This window comes from Neoarius graeffei, chromosome 14, assembly GCF_027579695.1.
Source record: "Neoarius graeffei isolate fNeoGra1 chromosome 14, fNeoGra1.pri, whole genome shotgun sequence".
Taxonomy (NCBI): domain Eukaryota; kingdom Metazoa; phylum Chordata; class Actinopteri; order Siluriformes; family Ariidae; genus Neoarius; species Neoarius graeffei.
Genome location: NC_083582.1, coordinates 66,466,493 through 66,491,546, shown reverse-complemented (window position 1 = coordinate 66,491,546; position 25,054 = coordinate 66,466,493). Strand labels below are relative to the sequence as shown.

General features: G+C 41.4%; 1 protein-coding gene across 2 annotated transcripts in view; it reads left to right on the top strand.

The window, feature by feature from the left end:
• Positions 1 to 25,054, top strand: part of ppp2r2d (protein phosphatase 2, regulatory subunit B, delta) — a 113,697-nt gene that overhangs the window by 47,735 nt on the left and 40,908 nt on the right. The window contains exon 1 of one of the 2 annotated variants that reach the window (XM_060940253.1): positions 20,542 to 20,569. The exons of the other annotated variant lie outside the window; for it this stretch is intronic. Coding sequence (XP_060796236.1) covers positions 20,557 to 20,569 — 13 coding nt within the window. The 5' untranslated portion in view covers positions 20,542 to 20,556. Of the gene's footprint in view, positions 1 to 20,541; positions 20,570 to 25,054 lie in introns of those variants that run through there. 2 annotated transcript variants of the gene reach the window in all.

Sequence of the window (25,054 nt, the reverse complement as noted above, 5' to 3'; positions counted from 1 at the left end):
AAACAAGAAGATGGACGAAGCTGCCCGGTTAAAAACACCGCCGGGGATGAAGTCGGATGTGTGGAAACACTTCAGCTTCAAACGGTATGAGGACAGAGACGAACTGGACAAAACGAATGCAGTTTGCAAGTTGTGCCAAATAGAAGTAAAATATCTGGGCAATACCACCAATCTAAAGAAACCATTTATCCAGGCACCACCCCGAGACAGCTAGTGCTAAACCTGACGCGAAGCAGACGGCACTTGAAAATGCATTTGGTGTGAAATTTCCCCCACAGTCTAAGCGTGCTATGAGCCTTACAGAGGGAGTCGGGATCTTTATTTGTAAAGACCTCTGCCCCTACAGCGTAGTCGAAAATGCTGGGTTTAGGCTACTAGTAAAGAGGTTAGAGCCACGCTACGTCTTGCCCAGCCGAAAGCATCTAAGCGAGACAGTAATTTCTTGACTGATGAGCTATTTTTTTTTTTTTTTTGTGTGTTCAGAAACCCAGACCTGGGTATGTTATTTAACTAGAAGAGGGCCACCAAATGTCAGTTTGTTACACTCTGAGACTTATCAAACATAATTTCTTGACTGATGAGCTATTTTTTGTGTGTTCAGAAACCCAGACCTGGGTATGTTATTTAACTAAAAGAGGGCCACCAAATGTCATAATTTTGATTTAGACTTCAAATAAAACCTGGATATGTTTCATTCCAAAATAAATAAGCTTTCTTTCGAACTTGAACTCTTGTCTCTCTGTGTGTCCCTCTTACACATACACAGATACAAGCACAAACAGACATGGAGCTGTTTGTCAATAGGGTCAGTTTTTATTTAAAAGTTTTAAAGTGACAATACAGCAATATGTACATGAATCGATATCGAATCGAATCGGATCGTGACCTAATCAATCGAATCGATCCAGGAAATCCGGATCGATTCCCAGCCCTACCGCGATGCATGATGGAATATATTGCTTGGTTGGTGACCATCGGTTGTACACTACTTTTCACGATGCATTGTAGGGTACTTTGAATGCACTATATAGGGTGTTGTAATTCTCACTCCACATCAGGACAGCACTCCAAAATGGTGACCTCACTATGTAGTCCATGATGTAGGGAGTGATTTTTGGACACTGGGTATGTGCTTGCATAGTGTTGGTGAATTTCAGTTTCCTCAAATCAGTCATGGTAATTTGTGCAACTACTGGAAATCGGTTCCAACATTTGACCAATTTGTTACAGAACCTGCCAGAAAATCCCCCTCCCCACGTCTTGGTCTTGGTCTTTTTTTTTTTTTTTTAAATTTCCTCGCTTGTGTACAGGGATGTTTCACACGACCTGATAATTGCGTTGCCATTGGCATGCCCATGCTCTCCTCCTCCTCCTCCAAAGTGGCTGAAAATGGGTTGGTGGTCCTGCCTGTTCTGCTACGTAGCCAAGATGGTGATGTGCGCAGTGTTGCTGCTTCAATATTTTGACCGTTTTGAGTACATCATGATGCGCTGCATGTTGCCATACTTGTCAGTGTGACCGCACTTATGTACTCAAAATACAGCAAATGTAATCTTCATTTGTTAAATGTTTACCTGTGATTGGCCAAGGTGACTCAACATCTAGTCCACAGCTCATAACTAGGTCTGTCTGTGCTAACAAGGCCTGAGCAGCCGGTCAAAAAAAAGGCCTGTACGCCATTCAAATGACATGCAATATTACTATATTGAGCAAGCTTGTAGTACCGGAGTCCAGGACTTCTTGATTCGTGTCCAGAACTCGTGACTTGACTTGGACTTGAGCACTGGTGACCTTGAATTCGGAGTCGTAAATTGGAGACAAGTATTCTGATTTTTTTTTTTTAACAATTATTTGCTATAAGGTATTTACATCCACATTAATTTCTATACTAATTTCATGCAAGAGAATGCACATTCACCTGTTCATACATCATGTTAGGAACAAACTAACGTTAATGGCGTTAAAATGCCCGGAGAGAACGCCCCTAGGATTGTCCGCATTGCTTCTACAGACTTCTCGTGCAGTGGGGGGGGGAAATGCACTGCTGTGTTCCAGATGTAGAAGAACTATCTGAGACGACGGGGACGACCTCAAACTTCAATCGTAATTTGGCAAGACTCCACCCAGAGAAGGAAGTGACGTGCACTGTTGATAGTTGACCTGAGGTCAACCTCCTGAGGTGGTCTCAGTTCGGTTCGCTTTAAAGAGGTTTGGGTACGGTTGGAGTGTTCACATATGCGCAAAAAATGCTGTCATCGATCTGAGTTCGGTTAGACGGCTGAAAGGGACCAAGTGTGAAAACATCCTTAATATCTAGAACCTGTTAATACGCATTTTGAAATTATTTATTTCGAGGCCTCCCCCACTGCTTTCTGTCGCTCTGACTACGTCACAGTCACTGTTGGGCTGATTGGTCAGAGCGTTGGCCTATACGCACAGAGACAGTTTGAAAGACAGCGGGTTGTTCCTCCTACCCGCTTCGGAAATGTCTACGAGTGAAGCCAGAGTAAGGCCGAATCCCATTTCACCCCTTGGACCAACCCCTTGGCCCTTCCCCTCCATTTTGCGCGTTCACGTGAAGGGGTAGGGGTATCCCAATCCCAGTTAACGCGGAGGGGGAGGGGAAGGGGGAGGGCTTCTGTACCCCTCCAAACGGAGATTTTCCTGGAGCTGACTCCGAACGAAGGGGTTTGAGTGATTTCCCACAATGCCATGCGGATTTCAGTGAGATTTCATGCGGATTTCAGAAAGATGGCGGTTCCCGCGGCGAAAGATTGTCATAAATGTATTTTCTCCATTATTTACGTGTTTTAAGTTGTTATCCAGAGGAAACACGCCGCTTGATTCGCTTTTGAGCTGAGAATGAGCAGCGATTTCTGAAATCCAAGCTGCTGCTAAAAAGCTTTGGGAGTGAGTATTGTTTTCGGTTGCTTTACTGCGTACGTTTTGTTCTGTTATTCTCGCTTTTATTGTTTACATGAGTGTTCTGACACCTCATTCTGTCGGATGTGGTGCACGAAGCGCCAAAGATATCCCATTCAGTGGTGTTAGTTAACAAATCACACCCTGCCAGCAGAGATTTCTGGTTCTGGCTCTGACTGTAGCGGCTGGTCGCAGCCAATGACGCATTTGGTCGCGTTTTGCTAACGTAAACGCTGACGGAGGTACGCGATGACGTATGCGATCGTTGAAGGGCTATCCCAATACGTAAGGGTTGAATTTCAAGCCCTATCCCTTGTAGCTCAGTTTCAAGGGGAAGGGCGGAGGGGAAGGGGGAGGGGTAGGGGTAGAAATTAGAATTGGGATTGGGCCTCTATATTCACATTTAGTCTGGCTTGCCAGGCTAAGCACCAACATAAAACTGTTTAAAAAATTATATAAAAACATGTTAATAAAAAAATATGAGAATGAGGACAGGCAGACTATATAGGTGATGATGAAATTGAGAGCAAGTCTGTGACTGGTCTTGTATTTTGTATATAGTTATAGGTATGTGTATATGTATGTACTGTATAGATGTAGTGCGTGTGTGTGTGTTAGGCTTGGCACGGTTATGGGGAAAAAAACCGAACCGTACGATACGCCTGTTGCGGTGCAATACGCGTATAAACTGCGGTACCCCTATTTAAGACGTTCGCCAAAAAAAAAAAAAAGCCAAATGCCCGTATGAAACCACGTGGTTCTCTTTCACGCGAACAGGGGTGATAGCGTTCCGGCGCCGCGCCGGATTTCCGGCGTACCGCAGCGCCGGAAAAAAAAAAAATCTAGTTCGCCCATTATCCTGTGTCATTCTGAGATGCGCAGATAGACAGTAATGGTGATACATGGGGCAACTTTTTGGGCAATGTTGCCGAGCAATGTTGCTGGCAACGGGCAACCAGGTGAGACACAGGGCAACTTTTCAGGGCAACTAACAATGGGCAACAACAGTTAGCAACGGCAGTTTACAGTTAGCTAAAAAAAAAAAATATCGATGTCTTAATTTTTGCTGTGACCATTTAATCAAGCTGTCTGTTTTTTAGAGCTTTGGTGAGGTAAATTCCTCCATATAGAACATTAAAATAACTTACCGGCGTAAAAACAGATGAGGAGTCTCTCCATCTCTTCACTCCACTGACACTGAGCGGCCGCCATATTTGTTTGAAATTTCTGATCCGAACCTCACCGGAGGTCACATGACTCGATACTCGCGTTCTGATTGGCTTCTCTCAAAAAGTTGCCAGAGATTATCAAAACCATTCAGAAAGAAACAATATTGCCCAATCTCAATAGAAGAGAGTCAAAACACAATTGCCCAGCAACATTGCTCGGCAACATTGCCCAAAAAGTTGCCCCGTGTATCATCACCATAAAGGGAATTCGGAATTCCCTTTACTGTCTATCTGCGCATCTCAGAATGACACAGGATAATGGGCGAAGTAGATTTTTTTTTTTTTTTTTTTTTTTTCCGGCGAGGGGAGGGGAGGTTTGTTTTAAACAGTGCAGTGATTGGTTTTATTGCAATATTTTATATTGGCTGTGTGTGTATTTTGTTATAAATCGTTCTAAGAATACAGTGGCACTTTAAGATTAGATAAGAAATCCAGCCATACGTTTCAAAACACTGCACTTTAATTTCAAGTGAAAAAATACATCCTCACTCTCAGGGATTAGAAGAGTTTTTGATTCGGTTTTTGTATATAGGTGGTTGGTTGTACGGTCGCCACATAAAAGTTTAAGTTTTAACACGCACATCTGTTCAAAAGTAAGCTTTAAGAACTCATTTTTATTTCTTCCAATTATGAAAACTCTGTATGTGACAAAAGACACCTGGTTCCTCTAGATGCCACAACATGGCAGCAAACACTCCTGACACTTTGTATAAATACTGTAGTAAATAAAAAAGCTGTTGAAATCATCCATGTCTTCCCTCTTGCTGTTTCAAAATACTACCTGGCTTTTCATCAGAGATTGTTCATAAAATGTGCTTATGTCAACTCAAACTCAGTTTGTGCATGATTATTTCATTGTAACTATAATTTTAACCTCTCTTAAATGCTGTATCCTAAACTATGTTTACTTAAGGTAAATAGTAGGCTATATGCCCAAATACAGAGTACTTAAGATTTAAAAAAAAAAAAAAACCACAATACGTACCGAGCCGCAGACCTCAAACCACAATACGTACCGAACCGCGACTTTTGTGAACCGTGCCACCCCTAGTGTGTGTGTATATGCATAAGTATCTGTATATATGATTTGATTTGGTTGATATTATACCATGTCGGTATGTCTTGGTATGTTTTTGTTTGTTGCTTTTGTTTTCTTTTGTATAATATAGTTTATTATGGCGGAAAGTGACGTTTGATTAGCGGTGGTATAGAGGGTTAGGACTGGATAAGTTATTACTTCTTCCTAATCCTTTCTGAACATTATGATGTTACTGCCTTGTGGCTACGCTATTGTTTGTTTATGACGATGTTTTGATTATTGCATTTTTTTATTTAAAGGAAAAGGCAACTTTTGTACAAAACCAGGTGTGTAATAGGAGAAAAACACGTACGTAATCAATTCCGTTAATTATTTCCATTATATATCGAACATGAAAAAATATTTTTAACTTTGAAGTCATGAATTGACACAGAGGAGCCGAAGTTGGAGGAGGCAGCCATTTTGAGATTGTGGGCAACTATAAACCAATCAGAATCTGTCGTTAATGCGCCTCTCTCTGATCTGTGATGTCACTGGGCCCATGAAAACAGTGTTTACAAGCAGATCACTGTGATTAGGAGTCGCGGCGGGTGGCTTGTATTCGATTCGTTTATATCCCGACCTTGTAAGCTGGTAAATAATATATATATTTTTTTCTTTACCAAATTCTAACAGAAAACGAGAGCGCCCGAAAGGGAAAACCGAGCCGAGCCGCTTCGCGCATGCGCAGTAGGCTTGGTAGGACAAATCCAAATAGGAGTCATTCAGGATTCAGCCATGTTTTTGCTCCGTGTTTTTCCTTGACCAAAGTTCTACAGTATTATGAGCTTTAAGTTGCATAAATAAAACCATTTGGTGAAACTTTGAAGAAGCGATTGTACTGGTTTTTTACCTTATTACCATGAAGCACTGAAGAGTTCTTTTCAGTGGTGGGCCGCATGACGTCACGCAGTAGATCAGTATGGCGGAACGCATCTTCGCTGAGCTCAGCGCAAGCCCATATTATTAAAAGTTAAAAGATTACTGTTATGCGGTCTGTTCTTTCTCTATAAATTCCATGATCGATTACTTGATATATTTATCTATCTATTTGTGGTGATTTTGTACAAAAGTTGCCTTTTCCTTTAAATATTTTTTTTATTTTTATATCTTTATTGTTCAGAATAAAGTAATCAATCAATATTTATTTTAACACAATACTGCGACGTATAAAACCGGCTCATGCTCAGGGAGAGAGTGATGGGAAAAGATGAATAAATCTGCCTGCAGATCGATCAGCTTTCCTTTTCTCCTGCTAAGTTCTTTGCGAACAGACTGATGCTCGTCTGCTTAACTGTCCTCCACTGCAGATCTCTGTAAGGATGAACACACACGGCTGTCGCTCTTTTGGATGGGGTTTCCTCTCGTCTCCCTCTCCTACCTGTCCAACATGGTTGAGCATCTCTCTTCGAGCTCTCTGTTGAATGTATAGTGCCATAGCTGCTTCTCCCAGACACACACATCATCTTCAGTCCTTTAAAACACTGATATCTGCAGCCTTAAAAACAGCTCTCATGGCCACGTGTCGCTTTCTCGTCCGACTCCTACATCGTCCAAGCAGCATCCGGATCAGTCTGCGTTTTAAGTGGTGTTTTTCTTGTGGGGCGCCAGAGAATGATCTCATGTTCGAGCACTAATTTTATCTCCATGCCAGGATCAGTGATGCAATGCAACACTCAGTCGAGGTAGAGCTGAAATTAGTCTGCGTTTGTCTTTGCCTCAGCGTCGTCGTTTCCTTCAACGTGTGAGTAATGGCTTGAGCTCTGCACTTTTTTTTTTTTTTTTCCCTCCCTCTTCAGTTCTTCAGCAAAGTGCTGAAGTGGCACAAGAGGAGGGATTTGGGTTAGTTAACGACTACGCCGCTTTGTTAATTTGCTTAGTCATCAGATTAAACGTTGGTTGAGGAGCGACCACTAGCTCGATCCCGAGTCGCTCTCGGGGCAGTCTGGAAGCGCTCAGGGCAGCGGCGACGATAACGGCTGACTTGTGAAACGTCTCGTCACAGTTTTGCAAGACAAGCGACAGCTGCAGGTACAACAGATCTATAATGGCATCTTCTCGCTCTTCAGTATGGGTATGTGTGATTCTGCTGCTTCTCGTACAGTGATTATGCTGAGTCAGTGTTTTGCACACACTGGTGGATTGTGTAGATGGCATGGCTTCACTGATTTATCACCGTTGCTGTCTGCTTCGAAATGTTCCTCCTCGGTGTTGTATACCGTTTTGCGTATCGATTGAAAAATAGATTGGGTTAAAGCCACGTTTTTGGTCGGCTGAATCAATAGTCCAGTTATTCGTTCTTGAGTAAGTGCTTTATCCTGGTCACGGTTGTTGTGGATCCAGAAACTCTTCCAGGAGCACCAGGTGGGAGAATTCGCACCAGTTTGGATGCCACCTCCAGGGTCCCTGGTTTTGTTTACTATCTATCTGTCTGGAGTTTCACAGGATGAGTTCATGTCGGTCTGGGTTTCCTGTCATTCTCCAGTTTTCTTCCACGGGTAGGTGGAGCGACTATGCTAGGGTTGTGTGTGTGTGTGTGAAGGAGAGAGAATGAATGCGGTCCCATCCAGGGTGTGTTTCTGTGATGAGCTTCAGATTGTTCATGACTCTGACCAGGATAAAGCATTTCCTTAAGATGACGAAATGTCTCTTAAATGAATGCTTCTATTAATCACTTTTGCTGTATGTTCACACCCAACGCAGCGAGAGCGTCAAAATGACCGAGTCTCTCGGCAAGCAGTATATAGAGGTTTTCGACCTGATGTCAGGGTCACGTGATACTGTTTACGCCGGCATTTTGGAGGTCAAACAAAGCCACGCTTATCAGCAAACAACGCTTGTAATATCCATCTTCATCACTTACTTTTATCGTAGAATGCCTGATACGTGTTGTGCAGTTAGTTAGCTGCAACAACAGGAGGGGATAAACCTGGATTAACGTTCCATAGGTTCCCGGCCGACCGACAGCGTCGCGAAAAGTGGATCGTGGCGATCAGGCGAGAGAATTGGCAGCCCACCGAACACGCGTTTGTGTGGCGAACATTTTGTCTCAGGTAACTTTTCCAAAAGTTTAAAGATATCGTATACGAGATAAATGACAAACTATACATGTAGCCTAGCACCTAGCCTACACGTAAGCCCTGTTAGGCGGTGTTCAGGCTACCTGGCATGTAGCCCCACTAGTCAGGTCATGATGGTTTTATCTTTATACATCCGTGGTTTTATATACGTGAGACGGGGACCGCTCGGCCTCGTCAATGGGGCGACCTGGCACCGGGCTTCTTACTAGTGTTTGGGCGGCTTGCGTGTAGTCTAGGTTTAACATACACGGTGCCCTCAGGCGAGGCAGAGCCATGTTGTTGGGTGGGTTGTACTTTTTAGATGTGAATATGCAATGGACAAAACTAGAATTCGATACTAGACGTATTAATTATTATGCATTTTTCTATATGATTAATGTAACTCTCTCTCAACCTGGACACTATTTTTCTAACTGCAATGAATTTACTTTTATTTGGTATCACGTTGAAGTAGACTATTATGGAATTTTTTTTTTTTGCCACAAAATGTTGTTGGAAATCTTTGCATATGTTGTCATGGCAGCCATTCGAACAATGTGTGCTGTGAAAAGGGAAAATGCATATTTTTTGACAAATCTCTGACATGTTGGGCTAGCGGGAGTCGCCATTGTTGTGACCGCCAAAATGGCGCCATCTCCTTGTCGACATGGCAGCGGTCATGTGGGTCGAAAACTTCTATAGACCCTTTTCACTCACGTGACCTTCGTAAGTGCGACCACCATTTTGGACATGAAGAAATAACGGTTTATGGCACAGACCCTTTCAGTTCTCGCTCATCTAGCTGCTACAATGACTGCTTAGACTGCAACAGTAATACCTAACACACATTTAAGTATCCGTCGTAAAGACGTGAAACTCGTCGAGTGACGAGTGTGTTCATTGATAAGCTAACACAATCTAAAAGTAGACATACCATCACACTGCCCTGGCGCTGTGTACAGTTTACCTTCTATGGTTTGTGCACTCACTATTTGCCATTACTTTCTCCAACCCAGTGTTCGAACTATGCCGATATTTTCGGGGGGTCCCTTTTTTTCCCTTGGGGGGGGTGCTTGCGCTCGTCTCAGAGCGCGGATCTCCAAACACCATGAGAAGCCTATCTTGCGCACATATCACGCGGACTCCACAAACGCATCGCGTCTGAAGTCATAACTCATCAGGGGAAATTGTGTCCGCATTGGCACGTTCAAAAAACAACCTCGCGTCAACAATGATACCACACGCAAGAAAAAAAAAAGTCAGGCTACTCAACACATCTGATCCACAGCAGCACCAAAGCATCACTGGAAATCATGTCAACAACCAATCTTCCATTTCAACAAACAAATGGCACCACAAACATGAACGAATCGGTCAGGCTACCGATTCCAAACCCACAGCAGACGAATAATTAAATGCATCTTACCTTAAAGCAGAATCGACCACAAAGGAAGTGTGTTGGCACTGTTGGCACACTTCCTTTCTACTAGTTTGTGTCCCCAACCTGGCAGCAGCAGTCGTTGTCATATCGGTTTATTTTATTTTTGATGTAAACGCAACACTTTGAATATGCAAATGCTTCCCGTTACACACGATTGCTATGTCAATAAACATCATTTTGCCAATATTTTAGAGACCATCCATCTTCTCCGTCGGTCAGCATCTGTCGGGATCCGATAAAATGATAAATCTTGCCTTGTGTGTTGGTTGTTACTACATCCAGGTGCACAACAATATAATGGCATGATGGAAGTCTTGCTGAAAGTAAAAGCTTTCTTTGATGGCTGTATTCCTTTCGACGCTTCGCCGTCGTCCCTCGTTGTTGGCTGTGGTAGACTACTGGTAGTACATGTCCAAAATGGCGGCCGCGTTTGTCGTGATGTCACGTGGAAAGGGTCCATACCCTGTCCACACTAGGGATTTTGTACCGATACGAAACTACTTTCGTACCGCAACACCTGTCCACACTAGCAACTATGGCAGATTCTACCATAACAGAGGCCAGTTAAGTCCCATCTCCTTAAATTGCTGAATTGATTATTTTGATCATTCTATTAAGTTTTTCTAGTAGCATTTGGGGTCTTGGACATTCACAGTAAATTTTAGGACAGTAGTCCTGGTAACTAATTAATAAAAGCCTGACATGACAGACATGCTAAACGACAATAGAAACACATCAGTTTCTATCATCAAAATCTGACAGACAAACTAACGTCTACCATCATATTCTGACAGACACTCTAGATGACAATAGCAACAAAACTGTTTCTTACATTATTAATCTGACAAATTTAGTAATATTAAATACCTCATCACTAGAACCAAATAAAATACAATATTGAAATAAAGAATTGATTTTCAAAATTGAAATAACAATAATTGTCAGAACAGTGACGATAGATACGACTGGGTCACTTTCGCGGGGAAATAACACATTGAAATGGCCTGTCGGCTGAAAGGGTCGCAAGTGGCTCTGATTTATCTCGACTTGCGATAATTTTTCTGGAGGAAAACTTAAATATGAATGCACAAATATATTAATGTTTCTATCGTCAGGATAGCTGACAGAAAATCTTACCTTGATTTATTTGATGAAATCTAGCTGTCAGAACTCCAAGTCTTGCCCGGAAGTAAATGTCTGCTGTCACAAAAATCACGCGCAGTAGAATTTCCTCTTTGCGTCAGTCAACATGTGCGTGGTGAGGGCTTGAATTTTGCTATCGTCAGGTGCATTCGACTGACAGACTGACGATGGCATTTTTTTAAAAATAACTGTGGGCTTCTATCGTGAACGAAATAGTTTTTTCGCTGTTAATCTATTTCAACTCTATCTGTTGACACCCAAAAATGATAAAGCCTGCTTCCACACGATAACTACCAAAGATCCATAATGGCCGAGTCTATCGTCAGGTCATCTGACAGAAATTCACTGACGATAGCAACAGGGATAATGAAAGGGATTTTTAAAATGGGAGTTATGTCTGTCAGATATGTCAAAGAAATAGAACTTTATTCTTTAAAAATCTTTTATTGATATACTCGGTGTATTTTTAAATGACGTGCTGTTTTAGAAGACCAAATACCATATTTTCAATCTTGAAAATATTACCTCACTGAAAAAAGGACAAGAAAAATGTCTTATTTTGTGGGCAAGTGGTTAATGGATCCAGTTAGGGTAGAATCTGCCCTATACCAGTACTGTAGCGGTATAACTGTGTCGGTATGAAACCCACAAATGTATGGGTTTCGTATCGGTACTGTAGCGCTTCGCGTAGTGTGGACAGATGAAGCGGTTCTGTATCGATACAAATATAATGCGCATGCACAAAGTCACACACCTCAATCGCTGTCTTCGCTGGATAAAATAGTGAAGAACGGAGATTCGTTTGTTTCTTTCTCAACTGCCTCGCACGTTTTATACGATTCGACTGAATAAATGACCACCAGAAATACAGACTGTACACTGACAACAAAAAGCACGCGCACGTTGTTTCATCCACCATATTCTCGGAAGGAAGTTACTCGGTAACCACGGAAACATTTCGCGCACGCGCATTTCAACTTCCGTGAAAGAAAACCGCAAACATTTCTCGCGAGTGTGGACAGATGCACTAAACTGTACCGGTGTACTTTGTATCGATACAGTTATACCACTTTCGTACCGGTATAAGTGTGAACACAGCAATAGTGGCTTGTTGTGAGGGAGTCTGAATGAAGTTGAAATCCAGACAAATATGTAAGGCCAAAAAAAGTGTGTTTCTGGTAACATGAAATACTAAAATAAGGTCGGTAGGTAGGAAAGTTTTTTTTTTTTTTTTTTTTTTTTTTTTTTTTTTTTTTAATTTTATTTTGTTCGAAAAAATTAACACAAGTAAACTTCTTACAAAATAGTATTTTGGCACAGAATCCTTTATACCACACATCATAAAATAAGTGTTTTAAATCTTTAAACGAATAAAAAAAAATATCGCGAGAGTTCGAGTTATGATCTACGGAAGCGATATTTCATGATATTTTCATGTAATAACGTGAAAACACCTCATCAAGAAATAACGTGAAAATAACGTCCTAGGCGAGGCTACTTCCATTAAAAGCAGACGGCCTCGCCTAGCCTACTGTAGAACTTGGGTCGAGCAAAAACACCAAGCACAAACATGGCTGAATCCTGAATGACTCCTATTTGTATAAATAGGGGACTACATAGGCGGTAAAATGTAGTGTTTTTCCCTGCCATGGAAGTGCACTTGTATACTGAAGAGGAAGCAATTTGCATTACAGCCTTGAATGAGGATTCAAAATGGCGGCTCGGCTCAGTTTTCCCTTCCTCCTTCAGTATACAAGTGCGCTTCCATGTTTATGCAGGAGGGCGGATAGAAGTGGCAAAACATTTTACTTTTTATTGCTTCACAACTTGAATGCGTTGAAACAAAAAATGACAAACTAACGCCGCTTACACTAAAAGATCGAGGGAAATTTGTAATAACTTTATGGTCGGCAATTTCGACGCGGAAATTCTCGATCGGTCGGGTTACCGGAAATGCGTTTTTTTTTTTTTATATATATATATTTGGCCTAATGAGCTGCGATGTGGTTCAATTGGAATTTAGAAATGCGCCGCTCTCAAGAATCCGAGAGAAACAGTCGTCCAAGGGTTTTTTAATTTATTTATTTTTTTGGTTCTGTTCAAACTGTTCCCAAGTTCAGTGGAGAAGAAATGAATAATCGCAGTGGTTATAACACCTAAATGGCATGTTAATTATACCCCCTCTGGTTGGCGGGGATACTGGTTTACCTCTGTCTGTCCGGAATACCCTTTTTCACAGCAACCACAAGTTGTAGCTACTTGGTACCAAACTTCAGCTTGGGGTTCTGTACCGTTTTCAGGTCTGTCACACCTTGACTTCCTGTTTACTGACCATGTATTTATGAAACTTATACAGCGGACTTGGAAAACTTCCGTAACCTTTTTCTCAGCAACTGCAAGTCATAACTGCTTGATATTTTGGTACGAAGCTTCAGCTTGGGGTTCTGTAACGTGTACCGTTTTCAGGTCTGTCCCACGTCGACTTCCTGTTTACTGACGATGTATTTATGAAACACACGGTGGGTTTTGATGCTATTTCAAAATGACTGACAGGATGCTATTTGAGATCCCTGGGGAGAGACACTGCTCTTTACTGAATTGTTTCAGGGTAAATTATTTGTTGAAGTCAACATTCATAATAAGTCTTGCGTTCCGTTGATGGCTTGTGTTGTGATAAGTGAGAGCAGGGGGAGATACGCAAGTGATCAGTAGCTCATAGTTGATCTTGTTTGACTTGCCATCAATACAAGTCACACCACACACATGGCTGTTAACGAGTTTGTCGCTAGTTTTTACCAAGCGTGCACTCAATGTTTTTCCTGCATCGGTTTGATTTCTTGCCTCCACATTAAGATTTAATGAGGCTAGCTTGTATCCTCCTTGTGGTCAGGCCATCCTTAAAAAAAAAAATCCGTTTCCTGTCCACCGGGTGAGCAAAAAAAAAATTCAGTCGGGAGGGAGGGACTTTTTTTTTTTTTTTTTTTTTTTTTTTAAATATATGGATGGATAAGAAATCGCAATGCTGTTTGCTTTTGCTTTCAGTACTTTTTTTATTACAAAAGCAGACATTTAATAAAATGACGGTTTAATCAACTGAAACTTGTACAAAAACTTTTTTAAATGCTGACTGCAACATTTGCAAAACTTTTACAAAGGTACTTAAAATGTCCGACACGGACTTTTTGTGGTTCTAAATCGACCGTTAGGCCTAGTTCGGATGAAATTACACTATTAAAATGATCACTGAATGATTTTCTGAATCTTTGCTATTTTGTTGTTCGCTAGAATACCATTTTGCGATTTCACACTTAAGCAAATGTTTGAAAACTCCGGATCTCCTTCCTTCATGGTGGCTGCCATTTTTTTTTTTTTTTTTTTTTTTTTTGGTGCCACATGGCGCATGCGCAGAGCTGATTCAGTTCAGAGTGCTCGGCGGAGGCAGTAGTGTGTCGGAGGGGACAGAAGCAGAGATAACGCTTATTTTGTCTCCGGTAAACTAGTCTTCTCTCGTTCAATTACGTGCTGGCTTCAGAAGACACCGTTGGTTGTAAATGAAACCAAACTGAGTGGTTGGAGTGTATTTTCATACACAAATGGAGAAATGTTCGCTGAGTGTGTAATTGTGTAGCCCCACTGCAGACCGTTGTCGTTGTTAATTCATAGCATGCTCAGCTGCGTGAATGTGTCATGCACCGAAAATAAGAGATTTACAAGCCAGGAACGCCTCATGATGCAATACGCAAGAAAAGAAAGATGATTTACTGTCATTTGAGTAAAGTGAATAAATAAATGGTCTTGGGAAAATGCATTTAATCCTGGGAACTGCGTGCACAGGAGTTTGTGTTTACTCCCCCCTGGCTACTTATTCGTCATGGCTGGCTAGTATGAGCCTTAGTGGAAAGCCCTGGGAATGCGTAAATGTCAAGTTCGATTTTAGATTTACGAACCCTGAAAAAAATGTCGAAAAATGGGCGTTTAAAAAAAAAAAAAATTTCAACCGCGCAAACAGCACTCACCCGGCCGGTGGACCAGAAACAGAACATTTTTTTAATAATGGCCTCAGTCGATACAGATAACATTTGTGTGTTTTACTTTGCAGCCCCTTGAAATAGTTTGCAAGACAAAGCATTCAGAACAAACCCGTAGCTGCTTCGTTCAGCTACATCTCGGAGCATCCACAAACTTTGACATTCAGTGCGTTTACATGCACATAGAGAGAATTGAATTTCTGCCGTTGCTCGACTGAAATCGAAGTTCAAAATGCCATGTATACACCTTAATTAGGCTGAAATTGAACCGAACTTGATTTCTCGGAATCGAGCTACACGACCTAGATTATGCGATTTCTGCCGAGCTACTTAGTGCATGTATACCCTATTGAGCTACGTATTCGAGCTACTTACTTCAGCACTGCCCCTTCCGGGAGTGACGAGACCACAAGGGAAACACAACAGCCTCGGTCGGCATTACAACGAATCATGACAACGGCATGAATCTTTTCTTTTTGTGGCATTGTTTGCACTGTTAAAATTTAGCTCACTTACTGTATCACCAAATACATCTGTACAGCTGTTGCATAGCTGTGAATTGTGTACATAAACAAGTCATTGTATTTGTGTGTGTGTGTGTGTGTGTACACACAAATATATGTCCAACATCTGAAGAATGTCAATAAAAACAAAACAATTGAACTTTGTGTGTTTATTAAGACATAAGTTAAATTGTAAGCAAAAAAAAATATTTTTTTGTAAGCAAAAAATGGACTTTAGAAAAATATTATTGTGCAAAATAAGTTGTCTTACAAAACAGTGGTCTGTGCCGGACAGTTTGTAGCCATACAGTCTGTTAGAGCAAGCCAAACAGCTTGAACACGGAACTGCCAGTGTTGCCAGATTGGGGGGTTTTAAGTGCATTTTAGCAGATTTGAACATGTTTTGGGCTGGAATACGTCAGCAGTATCTGGCAACACTATAGCTCTTCATGACGACAACCGGAAGTGTACCAACACGATGGGGCGTGTAGCGCCACGTGTGGCTCGGGTGCACAATGCACCTTGCACAATAGCCCGATTTCACTTGTGCATGTAGGATTGGATTTCTCTGGCACCCTTGCTGGGACCCTTTGCTCGATTACCGACAGTAGCTCGATTTGGACGTGCATGTAAACGTACTGAGTGTCGTTTTTAGAGCGAATGTTAACGCTCTTGCTGCTTCTGGTGTGAACCTACAAGGGAGTGTAGAGATTGGATTAATGGGCAACTGGTTTTGCCGGATTGCTAGATGTACCTAATTTCCAGGGTTGTACAAATAATTAAGGTACCATCAATGAACGGTGACTTGTCCCAGCGGTACCCAACAAATCACTGATGACTGAATGTTCTTTGTTCTAGAAGTATGAGTTATGAAGCGTAGCCTATATATAGAACCAGATCAGAGCATCATGACTGACTGTAGTGCGTGTCGGGCTGAACGACATAGAGACGTCTCGTTGTTCTGCTGCCTTTACAGTGCAGCAGATGAATTTCCGTCCTGTGTTCCTGCTTCCTCTGCTCCTTTTTCCCCCTTGTCACTCTCGGGAGTAAATGTTCTCTCGGATGATATTGGGTTTGGTAAGGACACTGCCGCTTTCATTTCTGGAGTGAAGCTGTTTTCTCAGATGTGATGACGGGGGGGGGGATACTGGTTTACCTCTGTGCACCTGTCCGTATCTCTGTCTGTCTGAAACACCCTTTTTCTCAGCATCTACAAATCATAACCACTTGGTACCAAACTTCAGCTTGGGGTTCTAGACAGTGTATAGAGATCTTGCAGTCACGTGACCGGAAAGTACACAGCCGCCATCTTGTCGGTAAAAAACACCGCTGAATACTGCTGCACTCGTGTACAGGATGGATCAATTTCAACCGACGGACTACACGGCTTATTTTTCTAATGAACAGATAACTAGATATATGTCTAAAATAAACGATCTACAGATTAGTGACCCTTATGGCTTTCCGGATGTAGTTTTCACGACCGTGTCAGTGGATATTGAACTGCCAGAGGTGGAATACCCAGATGTGTATAATTACCTCATTAACTTTCCCTCGCTGTTCAGTGGTGAAGCACTGCGTGCTTATAAGCCTCTGGACAGTTATCTTTACAGAAATTCAGGATTTGTCAGCGACTCCGATGTGGCATCTTGTAAACAAGAAAATAACAATCCTCATTGGACGGGTAAGTCACTTAAGTATTGAGTATAGCACTGACCAGCCGATTATAGAATAGAATAAGGTAATTCCAGCTGTAATTCCAAATCGTCCGTCTTGTTTACCATGGATCTGGCGTTGGAGAGATAGAGGCTTGGCAGTGGAGGTTTGAGTGGCTGTTTTCTGAGCTTAGTCAACAGGCCAGCTCTGCAGCCTCACTTTTGCTTCCACTCCCGGCGCCGCCTCCTTCGCTTTGCTTCCGATAACAATCCACGGAGACCCCGCTGGTCTCGCTATCTCGTCCGGAATGATGTGCATGCGATGGAAATCGCTACAAACCGTCATTTTCTGCTGGAAACCAATGTCCAGTAAGTCCATACGGTTGTAGTGGATATTGAAGTCCGGTACAGACGAACAACACGCAAAAATACACACAAACATAAATGCGTACAGGTAGGGAGAGCTTGTAGCCGCAGCCGTTGTAGTAGAATTGTATATAGTAGGGTTTTCCAGAAGAAAAGGTAGAAGTAGAAGGCGGAAATATGGCGTTTGACCGACAAGATGGCGTCTGTCACAATCTGGATCGGCTGTGACGTCACATGCAAGTGCTCCATACTGCTTTCAGGTTGGTTGCACTCGACTTCCTGTTTTACCGACGGAATGTATTTATGAAACATGGCATGGCTTTACAAAATTTTCGTAACGGCTTGATTTTTGGTACTGAGGTTCAGCTTGGGGTTCTGTACCGTGCATTGCTGGGTTTCATGTGACCTCACATCCATCTCATTAGTTATTCAGAACATCAGCTGGTGGTCTACCAAAGCTCAGTTGACAGTGTTTTGTATGGAGAAGGTGCATTGCTGGCATGAAAGATGCCTTCCGCTTGTGGTGTTTTTAGGTTGTTCGAATCGATCAAACCATGAACCGGAAGTTTCTTTAGGGTTCCTTGTGAACTAATAAAAGGGGTAAAAAAACAGGATTTCACAAAGACGTTGAGAAAGGTGGCTTTTGAACTTCTCACGAAAATCGAAGGGAGCCAAGTCGAAGCACGCTCAAGTTTGCAGTGATCACTTGGTGAAAAGGTTTGTATTTCCCTCTCAGCTACAGCCTTAGTGTTTTCCAAGTACTTTTTCTTGCGATGTGTCATTATACGGTACTTTTTTATTTTTAGTCACGAAGCGCTAAAGTCCCCAACTATTTCTTGGTTCACTCCTCAAAGTCCATATGCATGAAGGTCGTGACAAAATTCTTCCCCAGCCATACAGTTCCAATGCGCCATGATCACTTCTCCATCTTGTTTAACTAAGATCCAGGTCTTTAAAGGGGTTTCTGATGATCTTTGTGAATGATTTAGCTGAGAGATAAGAGCCAACACAACTGAGAATCAAGCCAACTTGTTTGTTTACACTTCAACTTGCAGCGCTTCATTGTAAAGACGCGACCGAAAAGCTTAAAGCATACTTACACGGCCAAAAACAGTCCAGGATTCATTCGGCAGCGACTTGATCCCGAGGTCCTTTACCCAGCCACGTACAAAAAAGTTGTAAGCCTCCATACTCTTCCACGCTTTCATCTGTTTTGCGGTGTAGAAGGATGTCTGCAACACCAGATAGTTCGAGATGTCGGGGAACTCAACTGAAGGGTAGTTTTCAAGATCGTATGACAAACCTTTCTTTCCCAGACTGTAGGGGTCGATTCCATTGCACATGGCAATCTTCTGAATAGATCTAAAGCCAGCAGTGGCTTCTAGATTACGAGCATACGCTGATAACTTATCGCTAGTTGTTTGCACTACGGCAGCCGTTTAGACCACCAGCTATTTCACTTCTGGTAAAACCGCTAAGAAAAGTCACATGACTGAAACCCAGCCATGCTGTTTTCAGGTATGTCACACATCGACTTCCTGTTTACGGACTGAATGTGTTTGCGAAACATATAGAATGGATTTTGAAGCTATTTCAAAATGACGGTTTACCGGGATGCTATTTGAAATCCTTGGGGAGAGACTCTGCTCTTTACTTCCTTGTTTCAGGGTTAATTATTTGTTGAAGTCAACATTCATAATAAGCGTCCTATTCCTTCGATTGTTTGCGTTCCGATAAGCAAGAGCGGAGGGATACGCAAGTGAGCAGTAGCTCAGAGTTGGTCTTGTCTGATGTGTGTTGAGGAATAGTTATTACGTTAAAGTGCCATTCCACCATTGGATGTATTCTTTGGCATAAAATACAATATATTTTGACAACATATATAAATGGTATCACTAGATAGAGAAATCTTTTAGCTTCAAAATGATATATCAAACATAATTTTTTGACAACGACAAGTATTTTGCGACCAAAGTCACCTACCCTTTTAATTTCCGCGCGTGATGTCATCGGCAGGTTCCCCTTCTTCTGTACCACGTGACGTGGCACATATCAGCAATGGCGGATAGAACGCGATAAAAATAATACCAATAAATCTAGCTAACTGAAAGATTAACTCAATTTTTCGCAATTTTTTTGGCCCCCATATACGAGGAGAAATGACTCTCTCACTTGGGGGTTTCCTGGTCTAAAAATAGACCGACACGTGGTACACAAGAAGGAGAACCTGCCGATGACATCACGCGCGGAAATTAAAAGGGTAGGTGACTTTGGTTGCAAAATTAATATACTTGTCGTCAAATTGTTTGATATATCATTTTGGAGCTAAAAGATTTCTCTGTCTAGTCATGTTGTCATAAAATGTATTGTATTTTATGCCAAAGAATACATCCAATGGTGGAATGGCACTTTAAGGAGAGGGGGATATGGCGTAATGGAGTGTTTGTTGAAACAGCGTTCTTACCGACTGTGGCCGAGTACGCGTTTGTGACGGACGTTACGCTTGGTAATCTATAATGCTTGGTTTGAGAAGCGCCTTTCTGGTTTCATGCAGTTTCTAACTGCCACAGAAATCGGGCGTGACCATTTCATTTGAACGTTTCTGCAGTCATTGATGATGCATGTTCTGTCAGAACAGATATTCATGATCCTGTTTACTCAGCAGGTCAATAAATAGGGAAGCAGTGACGAGGCTTAATTGTGCGTCTTGGAGCAGTTAGGGTGGGCCTTGAGCACAGTCACTTCAGGTATACGTTGGGCTTTATCTACAAACCTGATGGACCTGAATTCTCAATTTGAAACTTCAGACTGAAGATGTTTTAGGTCTGGTTAAGTTCCTGATCATCCGCACCAAGGCTCTGCAAGCACACTGGAGCCTTCGGTGGGCGAGCCGATAGCGATCAAATCAAATCTGATGTAAAAATTAAGCTAAACTATGCTATATTATTAGTACACAGTATTAGCACTGATTTTGATTAATTTTCTTAAGATTTCTAGAAACCTTTTTCTGTTTTTCTGCAGCACTGTGCTGAGAAGCTCTCAGATCTGACTGATCATGGTGTTCTCAACAGTTCAAACTAACCACAGAGGATGAAGACGCACCAGGGTTCAGTTAAAAAGCATGTCGCGTGCATGGGCTTCATGTGTAAGCACTCAGTGTTAAATGAACAAAGTGGAATGTGGATTCATTGCATGTAGCTGCTTGCCTCAAGCAGGCACGGACTTGAGGATCTGAGAATCTTCCCCTCCCACTGAAATTGCAGAAACATTGTGTCTACAGCTGCGGGCAGAAACTTCCATATGCAGACATGAATATCACCATGAACATTAGGGCGCATCAGTTGCCCTCACTTCATAAAATCTGATGCATTTTTGTTTGGGTGTTCCTTTTCACCAATAAAGACATCCTGTAACACTTTTTTGACCATATTCAAAAGTCTAATGGTGGCACCATGAGGTTCCTTTTTTTTTTTTTTTGGCCAAAAAACGCTTATTTTATGTTTTCGCGTAAGGTTTGAATCACAATGTTGGACTCCATTTACTGATTTCTTGTGACCCAGAGATCATGTTAAGAACCTTTGCAAGGGATTGAGAAGCATTAATGTGATTCATAATCAGGGCTTTGAACCAGAATTTTTTTTCCTATTGGTTCGTTCCGAACAGAAACGAAATTTTAACGTTTCCGGTTTTGGGTTCCACCATTAAATAGACGTTCCCGAACCGGTTAGAACAAAAAAATTTCGTTCCCGGAACGGTTAATTACGTTCCCTGTCAGCTGTTTAACAAATGGCTATAAAATTATGTCTGTCTCATCCAGCTTAAGCCAAATGTAGGCTAATTCTATTACAACCTTCATTAAATAAGACAAGAAATAATTCAAAAATAATTATTTCAAATGTTGGCGATTTGGATTCTCAGTATGTCTTCCCATCTACACAGAGTGCCAAAAATGAAAGCGAATTCGTTTAAAGTGTTACCAAAGGCTAGTCAGGCCCTATGCATTGATAGGCTAACAGAGGTTAACGTCATTTAATGTTCGCGAGCCTCTCATTAACGTGGACAAATATATTGATATCGTGTTTGAAATTGACGTTTTTGAATAACGATAGACTGCAATATTTGCCTCTTATTTAAGATGTGGAGACGTGATAGTAGTCCACCCTCCCGCGCTCTACATTCAGTCAGCGAACGTCACACAGGAAGTGAACCCCAGCGGGTCATAGAAACTTGCGCAGGAGAAGAATGACTTGATTTGTAGGCTACGGAAACTTTGAGGAACGAAATAAAAACCGGTATTAACCGGTTACCATTATTTTTAATAAGCGTTTCTGTTCCGGAACATAAAAAATAATAAAGTTTCTGGTTTCGTTTCTGTTCCATGTGAAATAGAAAAAGTTCCCGGTTTTCGTTCCTTGAACCGGTTCAAAGCCCTGTTCATAATAATTTGTATTGTTTAAAAGTAGTTGAACAATGATTCAGTGAACAGCTAAAACTCAAACTGTGCTTGATCATGTCCGTATTTAGAATATGTGCTAAAAATGTGTATCTAAGATATTTGTTATACTCTATAAGGTGCCATAATGTTTCATGAAAAGTGATCGAAATTTTGTCAAGTCATAAAATAGCAGCTTTTTCCATAACTTTGAGCTCCTGGTGCCACCATTAAACTTTTGAATTTTGTCAAAATATTTCACCCAGTGTGTTTTCTTACCAAAAGGAACATAAAAACAAAAACACATCATGATCGGAGGAACTTTTCATTTTTAGGGGGCGACTGATGTACCCTAATGAACATGAGTGTCATGGCAGTTTTGGACTTTCAGTGACCACCTTTGCAAGACAAACCTCGCCCAGTAGCACTTTATTTTATACCCATGTTGATGGTAATATTTCTTAATCATCAGTGATCAGGCTATAGTTTTATTTATATATATATATATATATATATATATATATATATATATATATATATGAATATGAGAGAGATATTACTGTAGATTAAACAGGGCGAGAATGCCCCAGGATTTAGATTTTGAATCCAAATCGTATGTTTTATGAAGGAGAGCATTACAGTTAGAACTAGAATCGTGTGTTTGTGAGCAAGAAATGGAACCAGAAGGAGGATATCGCGGGGGGGGGAATAAATAAATTTTGACCTTTTTGGTGACTATGACGCTCAAAATGTTGGAGGTTCTATTTGAGAGCAATGCCCATCTATCCTGAACGTTTCATCAAGATTGGTCCAGCCTTTTTCCTGTAATGTTGCTAACAAAAAAAAAAAACACAGGAAACAGTACCCAGACTCCGTCCTGGGTGAGGGTATAAAATTGGCGCACAAGTTAATTTGTTTGGTTTTCTGAAATCAAAATTGTTCATGCAGGGTTAAGTATTTTACATACAGCACACCTGATCTTTGGTTAAATGTCCCTTCGTAAGTTTCACCATGACCTGATGCTTTTGATCGCAATCAATAAAATTTTGGTCGGGTATTTGGTCACTCTTCTTGGCAGAGTTGGATTAAATTTCTTCTCCAGTCCACGTTTTTGATCAAGTTGAGGTGAGGATTTGTGAAGCTTAACGCAGGCTAGCATTATCCTTTCCACAGCCGGCTCTGATGTGTATTTGGGGTCGTTGTCTTGTTGGAACACCCAACCGTGTCCAGTATTCTGATGGTTTGAGGTTTTATGCTGAAGACATCTGAGGTGGTAGTCCATTATTCTATCCATTTTGTGCAGTGCATCAGTTCCACTGGCAGCAAAAAGCACCAGAGCATGAAGCTGTCACCACCATGCTGAACAGTTGCTGCAGTGTTCCTCTGGACCTCCTTATTGTTGTGGCCAAACAACGGTCTTTCTTATCGGACCATAAAACCTCCAGAAAGATTTCTCGTTCATGTGGTCAGCTGCAAACTTGAGTCATTGAAATTGTCGGAAGCCCAATATTGTCATGACGTTCATGTCCATGATTACATTCCTGCCCCTGTATGTAAACTTCTGATGGCAACTGTACAAGTCAAGATATTACCGTATTTTTCGGACTATAAGTCGCACTTTTTTCATGGTTCGGCTAGCCATGCGACTTATACTCCGGTGCGACGTTTTGTTTTTTTTTTCACCGCGGAATAACTGGAGCTGATGCTGAGTCTGACGACAGCCACGCAGAAGAAGAGGAAACGGCGCTTCGTCTGCCGCTGGAGTTGGCAGAGTTGTTCAGAAGCGACACGAGGAATTCAGTGGATTTGCTGATTTGGAGTGAAATCGCCAGCTTGATTAAACTTGATTGACCTGTTTTATTATTAATGATAGGCCTATAGTTATTTAAATAAGTTATGTAATTTTAGGCAGTGCTTAATTTGTGAAGTGGGAGGTCCCGGAACGCAGGAGGTGGGTGGGTCCGGCGACTCAAAAAAAAAAAAAGGTGGGGGGTGGTTTACTATAACTTTACGCACATGCGCTTATTGTGTGTGTAAAAAAAAAAAAAAAATCAGACATTATGATCTTAGAAAACGCTTTAGTGACGAACAGTTACAGACAGTAATATGTTGTGATGTTATAAAATATTTTTATTAGGCTATATATTAAATTTATCTTCTAAAATAACAGACTACTCATATCACAACCGGTTTATTTCACCATTGGAGATCAGATCACACAAGACAGGAGTTAAATTACTCTTTTTAAGGATTTAAGTAGGGTATTTAAAAGCGGTTGTTTTTTTTTTCACTAGACGGTTGTCTTTGGAGATGATATACCTGTAGCCTACTTGACCTCTGATTTAATGAAATAAAATTCGACAAAAATGAAGAATGACTCTCCTCGATGATGACTACAGCTTTAATAACAAAGATGAAAGAGCCATGGGGCGGCGATAAGCCCTACCGGTAAAAATAATCTAAAAGCAAACTGATTAATGCATCAGTAATAGGCTACTAATATTAGTTATAATGCAGTCGCGCAGTAACCACGTGCCGCTTATCAGATACAATCACAGATTCTATGGATAGAATAACCCTTCAAAAAAGTGCGACTTATAGTCCGGTGCGACGTATATATGTTTTTTTTCGTCTTCATAATGCATTTTTTGGCTGATGCGACTTAAACTCCGGAGCGACGTATAGTCCGGAAAATACGGTGTATTCCAGCACTTTTGGCTAACAGTGGTAGCACTTGTGTGAGCAATGAGCTAAATGTCTTGTCTCAAGAAATATTTGCTTTTTGGCTAGATAGGGATCTACACGCAGTACAGGATGTTGATAAATCTTATCCTGTTTTAAAAACACCAGCAGTTATGCGTTTGCCATATGGCGGTACTTCAAAATTAACGAGGTTACATTCGGTGTCGTAAAGCCGAGAGCAGGGGTGCAGATAGGATTTTTGAACTGGGGGGGGACTGTGCTGTCAGCAAATGATTCCTCTGTGTGTGTATAAAATATAAAAAAGTTACGTGAGAGGTTATAAAAAAAAAAAAAACCAACACTGAATTTGGTTATAGAAAAGTTTACCAGTAATCAGAAGTGAAACATGTTCAAACAAAACCCCCAACACATTACACACAACCCTAGGCCTAGGTCACAAAACAAAAGGTTCCCTTTTCAAACCACATCAAAATACAGACACATTCGTAACATAAA